The sequence below is a fragment of the Notothenia rossii genome (assembly GCF_949606895.1).
Source record: "Notothenia rossii genome assembly, chromosome: 2".
NCBI classification, from domain to species: domain Eukaryota; kingdom Metazoa; phylum Chordata; class Actinopteri; order Perciformes; family Nototheniidae; genus Notothenia; species Notothenia rossii.
This window is the reverse complement of record NC_136904.1, coordinates 21228589-21241230: the sequence shown is the minus strand read 5'-3', so window position 1 is coordinate 21241230 and position 12642 is coordinate 21228589. Positions and strand designations below refer to the sequence as shown.

The window sequence follows — 12642 nt, the reverse complement described above, 5'->3', positions numbered from 1 at the left end:
CATGAATACAATAACCACATGAGGCAGACATTTTTAAGGTCAACATAAAAACATAAGACAGACCACGTGGAGTCCTGAAAGGAACAAACACAATAACATAACACAACCCACACATTTCAAATAGAAATAAAAGCCAATGTAAAAAGATGGGTCTTAATTCGTTTTTAAAGCTTCTACAGAGACTGCAGAGCAGATGACTATAGGGAGAGAGCTCCAGTGTTGGAGCCACCACCTGAAAGGCACGGTCACCTTTCGTTTTTAAACGAGACTGTGTAAATACAATTAATCTTTAAAATAAATACACTCTAATAATAACCTGCAAAAATGAGCATATCGTGAAGAGGAATACGAGTAAATAAAAGGTAATTAAGATAAGAAAACATCAAGCTCTTGCACGATAACACAAATAGTATTTTTGTAATGTCCAAATAGCCACACAAGAGATAATTTCGCAGGGTGTACTTACGAGGCAGGAACCAGGAACCATTCAACCAACGTGTGTTTCATGCCGGAACAGTTATGCTGTGACGCCGTCCCTCGCTACAAGGGTTGTTTTTTGGGTAAGATTAATATGCATTTAGGAAGATAAAGCGAACCACGGGTATATCCCTAGAAATATTTATATATTATTCGCTGAACTAAGAGGGATATTTACAATCCGTGTGCCTGCCTGGCCAAGGTCTGTTCAGTGTCGGGGTTTCGGGGACGTATTTTGAACTGCCTGTCAGTTAACTTCACGTTCATGTCCAATGTCATGGTAACGTTAACGCTGAACAGTCAGATGACGTTAGTTGCCATGACAAACCGAGTAGTTCCTGTTGTAGTTGGACATCGCCTGATTTATAGTGGATACAGTTACACTGAAAAACGCTGCACTTGTGAAAAGTTTTACACATAATCTACTCAGAGAGGTTAGTTTAGGTTGTAGTATACGAAAGACTGCGGTCCTCTCAGCCAACTCAGTGTCACAGACTGCAGTCAGAGAGTTTGCTCTCACCCTAAAGCACTGGATTTCACTTAGGGACCAACATAAATTACATTATTTTATTGGAAGATCATTTTAGTGCTTTCACGTTAAATGACTAATTGACTTAAATCCATACCCGAATATTATCAGTACAATGGCAAAAAAGACGTGCCTCTTTCTATAGTTATTTTTAGGTCTTCTGTTTCATACAAACATTGTTAAATGCAGCTGTTTCATTATGGGAATGTCTCCTTACTTATAGCTATCATGTGTCCAAATAACTAGTCTAGATCAAAATAGGAGGTTTGTGGTGCAATTAGTTGTATTTTACTATTCAATTAACCTTGATCAAACTTGTATTAAGATTAAGGAACTAGTTTTTTGGCCAAAATTAGAGACTTCTCAGCCTTTTGGCTATCTATGTTTTCAATTCCAGTCACTTTAGAAATATGTAATAATAGTTTGATCGAGTGTACCCACATTTTACTATCAATGTTTTATCATCTGCTCCTTTTACTGCTCACCATCTTTAAGAAGGGCTGAACAAAAATAAGCCATACATTTAAGCCACATGCAGTGAAGCTGTGTTTAAAGGTTCAATGCTACTGTAGATGAATGAAGTTAAAGAAATGTGGCATTTGACTATAAGAGAAGATCTCAAATTTGATTTGTTTTTTGATAAAACTATGCCTTTTTTCCTCAGATGTCTGATATGAGTGGATGCAAAATCCTGAGGATGGAGCCATCTTAAAGATCTGACTCCAGAGGGTCTGTACAGCTGAAAGATGCGGACAGGACTTTTTGCTACTGCCTGCCACTCTCTGAAGTGGACACTGCCTCAATTGAAAGCCACTTTTCACAGAACTTATAGCCCATTAAAGCCAGCACATTGGCTACGGGGAACTGTAGTTCAAAGAGGGGCTCATAGATGGATGACAGCTCCATCTACAAGGTTAAACCAGAAGCCAGTGTTTACCAGAGCTCCAGCATTTGGAGATAAGCTCGCTATCCTAGACAGCAGTGGCACCCACAGCTACAAGCAGCTGTATTGCAGCAGCTTGGGTCTCGCAGGTAGAATCAAGACAGCTCTCAACTCTAACTGTGGGGAGTTAGGAGGAAAACGAATATCCTTCTTGTGTGCTAATGATGCTTCCTACACAGTGGCACAGTGGGCAGCTTGGATGAGTGGTGGGACGGCGGTGCCACTCTTCCCAAAACATCCAGAGTCTGAGCTGGAGTACATCATCTCTGACTCCCAGAGTTCCCTGCTTGTGGCAGGGCATCCCTATGCTAAAACCCTGGAGCCGCTTGCTCGGAGGTTGGGGCTGCCCTGCCTGACACTGCCCCCTACTTCGGACCTAAGCACTTTATATGGGGCAGACACCCAGGAGAAGGAGAAAGAAGACATCACAGACTGGGCTGATCGACCAGCTATGATCATCTACACCAGTGGTACCACAGGGAGACCCAAAGGAGTTCTACATACGCACAGCAGCATCCAAGCCATGGTAAGTGTTGTCTTTTAAACCACAGTTACTTAAAATATAAACGTTTTTGTTAAAGACTAATTGGCTTTTAATTGACCCACAGGACGTGTTTAACAGCATTGAAAAAAACTGATTTTTGATGATGATTTTATGTAAGCTTATTTTTACATAAAACAATTCATATAAAAAAGCAGGTGGACTAAAATCCAATATGTAGAGGTTTGTCCCACCTGTCTAGTTTAGAAGTTTGATTCTGCGTTGAATTGGAATCAAAAGATCAAATGTCATGGAAGCGTTTTTTGAAAAATTCACAAAAAATACAAAAATCCTATCAAAACAAGTGTGTATTTGTCCAGTGTAGTAATAATATCACAATTAGATTTTGAGTCACAGACATTGATGCCACTGAAAAAACTCAATTTTAATATTGTTATAAAAACCAATCATGATGCATCATTAACCAAAAAGGTTTGCCTTTAATTTATTTAATATATTTATTTATTTATTTAATGGTCCCTGTGGTTACAAGCAAGGGCTCTGGTTTGAGCCAACCTACTCTCACTAAAGGGAAACAATGTAATACACTGAATTTCTCTCAATAATCCAAGGTAAAACTAACTCTAAATAAACCTGTATTCACCCTTTTTAGGTGTAATTCTTAAACCACTGGTGAAGACTGAAGATACTCAGATTAGAGTCAGTATACTAGTGAGCCTGAATGTAACTTTCTTTTTACTTGTATGTTTTTTTACTCTGAACAATATCCTTTCTGAAACATCTACTCCAGAAACTCTTCTTGGATGCTTGTTAGGTTTTTCTGGCACAGCTTCTATCATACTTCTAGCTTCTCCAATATAATTGTGGTCATCTCCTTCCTGCCCGCTTCAGCTCTGGCTGGTTGATGTGTAAAAATCTACTCTCGAGCCGCAAATGATTGACCTAATTGTAAAAAAAAAAATTATGTTTCTGTTTAAGTTAATATTCTATTCATACAAGGGGACACCTTTGTTCTGATTTACTTAGTTTTTTTCAATGCAAGAAGGGGCTGCATTTACTTTTTCATGTTTGTCTTCTGGGTTTGATTTATTTAAAGCATGGCATTTGATATTTCATGCAGAGATTAAGAAATGGCTATCTGAAACTCCCACAAATAAAGACACATCAAATATATGCATGTTTCTGAGTGCAGACGGTGTTTAGACATCCCCTCACCCACATGTGACTCCCTAATTAGCATCAATCCTCTTCTGTTCCAGTCAAGCTTTCTGAATAATCACTCCTTTATGCCATTAGAGATCTCATGAAGATTTTCTTTTTTACTTTTAAGCTAAATTGACCTACATGTCCAATAGTGTGGAAAATTAGACCCCTAAAGAAGGCAGGGTTTCATTTGTCTGTGGTTGGCCCAGGGAAGTGAGTGAGTGAGTGAATGATTAAGTGAGTCTGTCTGTTTTCCTGGAAGGCAACAACAGCATCAGGTTGTCAGAGTTCCTGGAAAGCTCCTCTCCCAGGTTCATGTAAATTAAGACCTGAGGCAAAAGTTAAATACATTTGTTGTAAGACTTCCAAATGTAGGCTTTGATTAATATCCAATAACTGTTATAAAATATATAATTCCACTGTTTTGTAAATCTGTATTACAAGGTTGAAATAGTTTCTATGCCATTTAAATAATCAAACTCAATTCGGGATACATTTGGAGCTATTTAAATAAATGTATTCTGCTACAGTTAATTAGATATCAATATATTTTATTGTTGAAGTAAGTAAGGCTTCGAATAATCTATTAATCCACTATTTATAATGTCCTAAAAACATGACATTTGGTATTGGCAAAATACTGGCCTCTTAACGCAATAAATCAAACAAATTCACTTCAAGAGAATGCAGACTTCTGGCAATTATGTGTGCAGGAATAATACAAAGTAATATATCCACTCAGCAGCTATATTGATGGCATGTCCAGACATGAATGATAAACATCAGACATGTAGTGTTCTTTCTATACTTACAGTTTGCACATTAGGCTGGGAGATATTCATTGTTGAAAAGATGTATACAATTTCTCCACCAATAAGAGTCTAGGACATAAGGCGGTAAGAGTAGAATAATGTTATGATTATGCTCTCTAACTTCAACCCCTTTCAGTTGTTCACAGGTTGTCAAAAGTCATTCTTGCAGCAGCAGGAATGACTCATTGAGGCGTGAATACAGCGCCACAACACCAGAAATGTCCTAACCGATGTCTTCAACAGTGGAAGCTGATTGAGGTTTTCTGACCCCTTCCTCTCTTTACTTCCCCACCACCCTTACCCCTCAGATCCAGTGTCTGGTTTCAGAGTGGGCGTGGTCCAGAGATGATGTCATCCTCCACGTCTTGCCGCTCCACCACGTGCATGGCATCGTTAACAAGCTGCTGTGCCCGCTCTGGGTGGGCGCCACCTGCGTCATGCTGCCTGAATTCCAGCCTCAGAAGGTCTTCATTTCACTCTCTCTTTTTTGTTATAACTCTTTCTTTTGGTACCTTACCTTTCTATTTACACCTCTGAACAAAAGAGGTGGTCGTACAGCTGTCAAGCTGTGGCAGTGAATGAATATGGGAATGAATTTGTTATTGACAGTGAGGCTAAGATGTCCGATTCAGAAGCCTTGTGTGGATAAGAAAACAAACGTTCAGCTTTTTTCCTCATCAATTCCTCTCTCTCTATCGTTTCCATTTTTCTCCATCCCCTTGTTTCTCCTCGCTTCATCTCCTCTCCCTCTCTCCTATCAGTCTCTCCTCCTCCCTCTCCGACTGTCAAACTAAGTGTTCGGGGCTCAGTGATGAATTGCCTCGTGTGGCTTTGTATCTGACCAATGCCGACTCACGGCAAGGGCTTAAGCAGCAGATCAATCGATGAGCTGACATTGAAGGATGATGGTGCTGGTTTTGCTCTAGGAAGGGTGGGGAACATTGGGGGACAGGGGGAGGATGAGACATCTGTGTGGAGGTGTTGTTTCAAAACATGTGTGTCTTTGTACATCAGGACCTCTACAACTTAATGGCAGTGAAGGTAGATGGAAAGTATGGTCTTTAGAGGACGCATGTATCTGTCAGCATGGGTATTGCGACACTGTAATCGCTATTAGTATTCAGCTGTTATCCCTGACCTTCTGCACCAAGCCCCAAAACCCTCCTCTCACCCTCTGAAAAAGCCTTTATTCTCCTCCTTCTGAAGTAACAGTGCATTGATGAAGTGATCGATAGTCTGTCTCTTCTATCCCCTTAGATCTCTGAAGGGTAGCCTAGGCAGCAGAGGCCGCCATTGATTTTCTTCTGATTTCGCCCGGAGATAGTGATAAAATATCAGCGCAGGAATTGTGATCCAGTAAATCTTACATGTTTCTTTTTCTAGTGTGCTGCTGCAGACGGACAAGCACATACTCTTTCTGAGGTTCAGCACTACTCAGATTGTTTTGTCTATTTGAATTTACATTGACTAATTATTCATAGCAATTCATATTTTTATCAAGGACATGACTTATTAACACATATTTGATTAGATTAGATTTAAGCATCTTATCAAATACATTATTGAGATAGTAAGTCGATCAGTCCCCCACTTTGCTCCAGACAAAAATATCTAATCTACTATTGGTTTAATTTACATGTTGTGCACCTTTTATGGTCGCCATACTGTAGGATGAATCCTTCTCACCCTCTCACTCCTTCTCCTATGCCAATAGCAGCTCAATGTTTTAAATAATCCTCAACATTTTGGACGGATAATAATTGTCCCCAGTTAATACAATTCTAAAGTTTTTCTCTAATTTATTTTTTTCAAATATTTTGTGGTTTTCAGTGAAACACCTCAAGCATTATTAAGGATTACCTATAAACTTTGGCTCAACCATTAGTGTTCCCTTTTGAATTCATTGTTATCTCCCCATTTTCATCTAGTTTTCAGAATATCCATTCGTCCAATGTTTGGATTTCTTACTAAATGAATGACAGCCACTGTAAAAAAAAGTTCCTTAAATAAAACCAATTGTGAAATAAGCAAAACTGTAGTAGCTGGTTAAAGAACATAGATGATAAAAGAATAAACTCACTGAAGTACAAATCTGACCAAGCATCAAGGCCAACTTTTGATAGCCTGTCAGTTCAAAACTCATCACTACAGACAAGTTGACGTTCAACAACGAACCTTTTCAGGAAGAATTGGCAAATGTATTGGAGCCCCATGTTGAGGTCTGAGGCCTGAGCATCACAGAGTTGTTTAGGATGCAGGCCATGGCCCTCTGCTCTCATCACATCCTGTCCCCTAGGTAGAGTTCACCTCTTTGATGGACATAAATTGCCTTCCTCTCCCCTCCAGACTGGACTTGGTTGAATCGCTCCACTGCACTTGATAGACACCACCCAGAATGGTCAGGGCACACTTAATAATCCGTCTCTGAACAAAGTTTTAGACTGTGTGTGTACAGGTGGAGTGTGAACGCGCACAGTTTTGAGATCAACATGTAACGCGAGGAATTTGTTATGGATTTGATAAGGCTAAAGTCGGTACTCGATTCTCCCATACATATTTCAGTTATATTTCTGTCTTCGAGGCAAACAAAGTGAGAGCAGTAAGATAGATAATGGATCAGGTGAGTCTACACAGTGAGGTGACTGAAAGGAGAAAAGTGACAGGAAGAGTTTAGAAAGTGCCGGCACATTAAGAAGGATGTGGTGTTACTGTAGGTGAGACGGATCATAGGAGAAAGTGTGTGTGTGTGTGTGTGTGTGTGTGTGTGTGTGTGTGTGTGTGTGTGTGTGTGTGTGTGTGTGTGTGTGTGTGTGTGTGTGTGTGTGTGTGTGTGTGTGTGTGTGTGTGTGTGTGTGTGTGTGTGTGTGTGTGTGTGTGTGTGTGTGTGTGTGTGTGTGTGTGTGTGTGTGTGTGTGTGTGTGTGTGTGTGTGTGTGTGTGTGACTGCACGGGCAACGAAGCAGGAAATTATTAAATGTAGAGAGAGAATGTGAGATAGGAAGCAAAGGGGAGAGAGGCGAAAGAACGATGAAGGGAAGATGTGGGGTCAGAGATGAAAGTGGAGAATGAAAAAGAAGCACTTGGGTAATGGAGGTAGAATGAGAGATGGAGAAGAAGTGAGGATAAGTAGACTGAGAGGGGAGGGGAAGGGGAGACAGCTGGGGAGGAGCGTTTGTCTCCCAGGGGGGGAGATGAGACTTAGAGAAGCTGTCGTTCACCTTCACTTAATGTGTGTGTGTGTGTGTGTGTGTGTGTGTGTGTGTGTGTGTGTGTGTGTGTGTGTGTGTGTGTGTGTGTGTGTGTGTGTGTGTGTGTGTGTGTGTGTGTGTGTGTGTGTGTGTGTGTGTGTGTGTGTGTGTGTGTGTGTGTGTGTGTGTGTGTGTGTGTGTGTGTGTGTGTGTGTGTGTATGTGTGTGTGGAGAGATGGAGTAGGTGGGGTGTAATCTGTAATGTAATAGCTTTGTCCTTGAATAAGTGAGTTTATGAGATATTTCAGTATTTTGTATCCGTGCATGTAGTTCACGATGTATGCGCATTAACGCCTGTGAGATGAGGCTTGATGCAGCGGAGGATATGAGCGGCCCCTTCTGTGTCTGTCAAAAAGCCCCTTTGTCAAAAGTGTGCGTACAGAAGGCCTACTGTAACATGCCGTCTCTCTGCCCTACAGCAGTCTCCTGTTTCCTAAGCCCTGACCTTTGCAAAAGAGGCAATATGTTTTGACTTTTTTTGGCGTTGTGTTGATGGGTTTAATATAAAGCTAATGTCTAAACCTTACTCTGCCATTTACATTAAATAAAAGGAAAATATGGCACTTTTACTTGCTCCAAGGGAATCAATTTGGATGTGATATTTAGTTTTGATTGTCCATTAGATTATTTCCTTTTCCGCTTCTTTTTCTATCCCACTCTCCATTCCCTGTTATTTATTGTGATTCTCTCTGTCCCTCTCTTTCTCTTTTTTTCTCTCTCTATTAAATTAAAATGTCTTTATATGTATGACCATGTTGTCATACAGTATTGCAGAAATCATTGTAATGTAAATATTGAGACTTTCAAAAGACTAGTATTCATATACCCGTAATTTTCGGACTATAAGGCGCACCTGAATATAAGCCGCAGCAGCTAAATTGAATGATGTGTACATATATAAGCCGCACTGGACTATAAGCCGCAGGTGTTTTAATGTTTAATTAGCATATGTAAGGGTTCGTGCACAGAGGGGATTGTCGGGAAAGAGATGGCTGTTTGAGGAAGCTCCCATTTATTAACATTTCAACAAACAAGTTGCATATTTGCATAACGTATTCAAGTGTTAGCATTTAGTGCAATAGTAGCTACAGAACATGTACTGTGCTGTGTAAACTGTACTGTATCACATAGCGTTTCAGACACACAAACTTTTCAACTTTCAAACTTAAACGGTGCGCTCCCAGCGCACGTACCGGCAGTGATCTACAGCAGTGGTTTTCAACCAGTGGTACGGGGACAAACTGTCTCGCTCTCGTAATGTCTGTCTGTCTTGCTCTCGTTCTGTCTCTCGTACCACTCTCGGTTCCACTTTTACTTTTGCGCGCTACCTGTCTCACTCTTTTCCGGCCTCCAGCTTTTCCTGCTGGAAGGTGGGGGGCGCGGACCGGCCATAGAGCCCATAGAGTTAAAGGTGGTGGCCGTTAGCTGTAAAAATCCATAGATTAGCCGCACCGTTATATAAGCCGCAGCGTCGAAAAATGGGAAAAAAGGCGCGGCTTATAGTCCGAAAATTACGGTATATATATTTGGAATATATCGTTAATATTGTGTAAATATGAATGTCTCTCTCTTTCTCTCCCAGGTGTGGGAGATGATGCTGAGCACCAAGGCTCCCCTGGTTAATGTGTTCATGGCTGTGCCTACGATCTACTCTAAACTGATCCAGTACTATGATCAGCACTTCACTCAGCCTCACGTCAAGGACTTTGTGAAAGCGGCCTGCAAAGAGAGGATCAGGTACTGACAGGCAGATCACTGCTGGTGTGTGTGTGTGTGTGTGTGTGTGTGTGTGGGTGGGTGGGTGGGTGGGTGGGTGGGTGTGGGGGTGGGTGGGGGTGTGTGTGTGTGTAATATAATAATAAAGTTGACTTAGTACATGTGGCCGAGTGTCACTGAATGGTTTTCATGTGAATGAATATTGTGAGTATTATATGTTAAGGCCCTAACAGTCACATAAATCCAATGGAGCTCCTTTAACCCTTAGATGCACGAGTGACTGGACCCGACACTCTTCCATAAGTGGCTCAAAAAGGACCCGTATTAGAATAATATGTGTTTTTATGCCATTTTTGTCATTTTGGTTAAGAAAAATCACTTGTATTATATTTAGTATTATATTTTGGTTCACACTAGAAATATTTTATATTTAATTTTTCACTATAATTTTAGAAATTTTTTTTACATTTTGAAAAAAACAGTTTTGAACATATTGATGCAAAGATCTCCACTATTCTGAGACCCTCACAATATTCCAGTCCCTTTTCAAAACTCATCTCTTCTCCTCTTGTCTACTCATAGCCCACCCCCCATCAATCCATGCCGGTTGATAAAGTTTGATAGTCCTACCCCCCACCCTAACCTTCCCTTATATTGTAAAGCGATTTTGAGTCCTTGAAAAGCCCTATACAAATATTACATTACATTGCATTTAGCTGCCGCTTTTATCCAAAGCGACTTACCATAAGTGCATTCGACCAACAAGATACAAACTTGATGAAGTACATCAGGTTTCATAGAGCCAAAACATTTCAAGTATATAATGTATTAATATTATTATAATTATACTGACAGGTATCAGATCTTGATAAAATAATCTTCCTGAGAGATGTCACTTGTGATGTAGTCTGTGTGGTCCACAGTGAATGTATTCCTGACAGCCACAGGTGATAAGAATCAAAGGTTCCCATAGGATTCCATAGAACAGGGGTCGGCAACCGCTGGCACGCGGCACCGTAACCAGTGGCACACTAGGAATAAGTGGAATAAGTGTGCAAAATATTTAAATTGTATTTTCGTATCCTGAACGAGACCGCTGCCAGAACGCGTCTCCCCGTTACCTGCAGAAGGAAGCCATGCACGCAACGCAGCCCCGCTCTCTTTAACTCCAGGTGACTTTCTGCCGCTTTCCTCCGTGGTGCAGTGCTGATCGTTTCACCACGGAGGAAAGCACCTCACAAATTGCAGTACCCATAAGGAGCTGTACAAATGCCGCAGTTTTTGCCTGGCTGTGTATTTAGTTGAAAGCCCAGTGGGGATCTGCTCATCTCTCATCGAAATAATATGTTACAAAGGGGCGGACTGGCCATCTGTGTGTTGAACTTTCCTGTCGGCTCCCAGACCGTAGTCGAGGAGGGCAGAAGCAACAAGCTTCAGGTTCAATAACCCACTTTAGCTTAAATGACTGAAGAGAGGTGAGCTCTTCTTGTGAGGCCATTGCATTTATTTAGCTGTTCTTCTGTTTCACAAAATACATCACAGACATCTGTTTTTCTGCTTTCCCGTTTCACTTCCAGAAACATACACACGCTCCCTCACTGTCGCTCTACCATCCACAAACACATGCACAAGCCACACCCCTCTCTCTCTATCTCTCTCTCTTAAAGGGACAGCGATCTCATCTCACTCTGCATGACCCGACGCGACCCTAATATCATAACATGTGTGCTCTTGAGAATCACAGAACGGACGATCGCCCTTATTATTATGCCGTTTAAACCAATTACTTACATTTGTTTGTTAAATTCGGCATCGTGTATGTTGCGACACTGCTTCCCCGCCGCGAGGCTCCCCCGCCCTCCTGTTTTTTTTTTTTTTTTAAATGGGACTTCATATCAAAAAGGTTGCCGACCCCTGCCATAGAAAATGCATGCAGGTCATTTTTGACCCACTTATGGAAGGTTGGGGTAGTAATACAAAAACTACAATTTCTTAAAATGTATAAAATGTCAATAAAAAATGTGAATGGCATGATATCCAAAACATTTTTTTTTAAGAAATAGCTGGAATATGAAATGATAAAAAATGTTAATTACAAAGATACTTCAAGAATACCAACTCACCAGGTCAAAAAAGACCCACTTATGCATCTAAGGGTTAAGAGATTTTAAACCATTTAAGACCATCTCAACACTGAACAAAGGAATATATTTTGAAAGAATTGTAAGCTGTTAACTGGTATGCATACATATTGGAGTACTGATCAACTATTGTTTACAAGGTTCTTTATTGCCCCTTGATATGTTTTGATGATGCCTGTTAAAAAATGTGTGTTAATACGTGACATCTTTTACACATTTGTACATTGTTGTATGTTATGATTTAATTCAGGGGCTTGTGATTGACACGGTATGCGACTTTATAATAGCCTATTTAACACAATAAGTCATCAACTCGCAGAAAACTAAATTAATTGAATTGTAGGAAGGCGGTGCGCTCAGAACGAATTTAGAAACAGTTCCATTTGAATTTCCAAAGACACATGTATCAAAAAGATGGTGATATGTATAGATGTTTTCATTTGCATTGATGGTATTGGTTATCGACCATGTAATCAATACAGGAGGATGTGCGGTTAAACCTCTCATCTGATCCCCTGCTAATTTACATTCTTGATAGACTTGAGATGTAGACGTTTTACAAAGTTGTATGGCATAGTATTTCCTAGTTACATGGATCCTGAAGTCTTTCCCTTCATATTCGGCTCTCTCTCCCTGCAGGCTGATGGTCTCGGGCTCAGCTGCCCTCCCTCTGCCCACCCTGCAGCGCTGGGAGGAGATCACAGGACACACTCTGCTGGAACGCTACGGCATGACAGAGATCGGCATGGCACTGTCCAACCCTCTGAAGGGCCCACGCACCCCAGGTACACAAGTCTGACTGACTGAATACACTTCCAGCATTCGTCCGCCCACACACACACTTATACTTGTGCTCAGTATGGAAAAACATATATAAGGGGAAACCATAAAAAGTATGAAAAGAGTGAACAAAGTTAAACTATTTCAGAGTTAACTCTCACCCTGCAACATCAGGTGGAGAAACACTAACGGCACAAACACAGCTGAAGGTGTAGTTCTCTCTTCTTTCCAAAAATACTAATTACAAGCAAATGCTGGACGAATGGCAGGAAATACAGAAAAAACATCTGAT

At 40.8% G+C, this 12642-nt stretch overlaps 1 protein-coding gene across 1 annotated transcript in view; it reads left to right on the top strand.

Annotated features, from left to right (window-relative positions):
- Window positions 1-462: 462 nt before the first annotated feature.
- acsf3 (acyl-CoA synthetase family member 3) overlaps window positions 463-12642 on the top strand; it is a 31407-nt gene continuing 19227 nt past the window's right edge. The window contains exons 1-5 of the mRNA XM_079664275.1: window positions 463-560; window positions 1671-2475; window positions 4775-4930; window positions 9296-9450; window positions 12210-12355. Of these exons, the coding sequence (XP_079520401.1) occupies window positions 1753-2475; window positions 4775-4930; window positions 9296-9450; window positions 12210-12355 (1180 nt within the window). The 5' untranslated portion in view covers window positions 463-560; window positions 1671-1752. The remainder of the gene's footprint in view (window positions 561-1670; window positions 2476-4774; window positions 4931-9295; window positions 9451-12209; window positions 12356-12642) is intronic.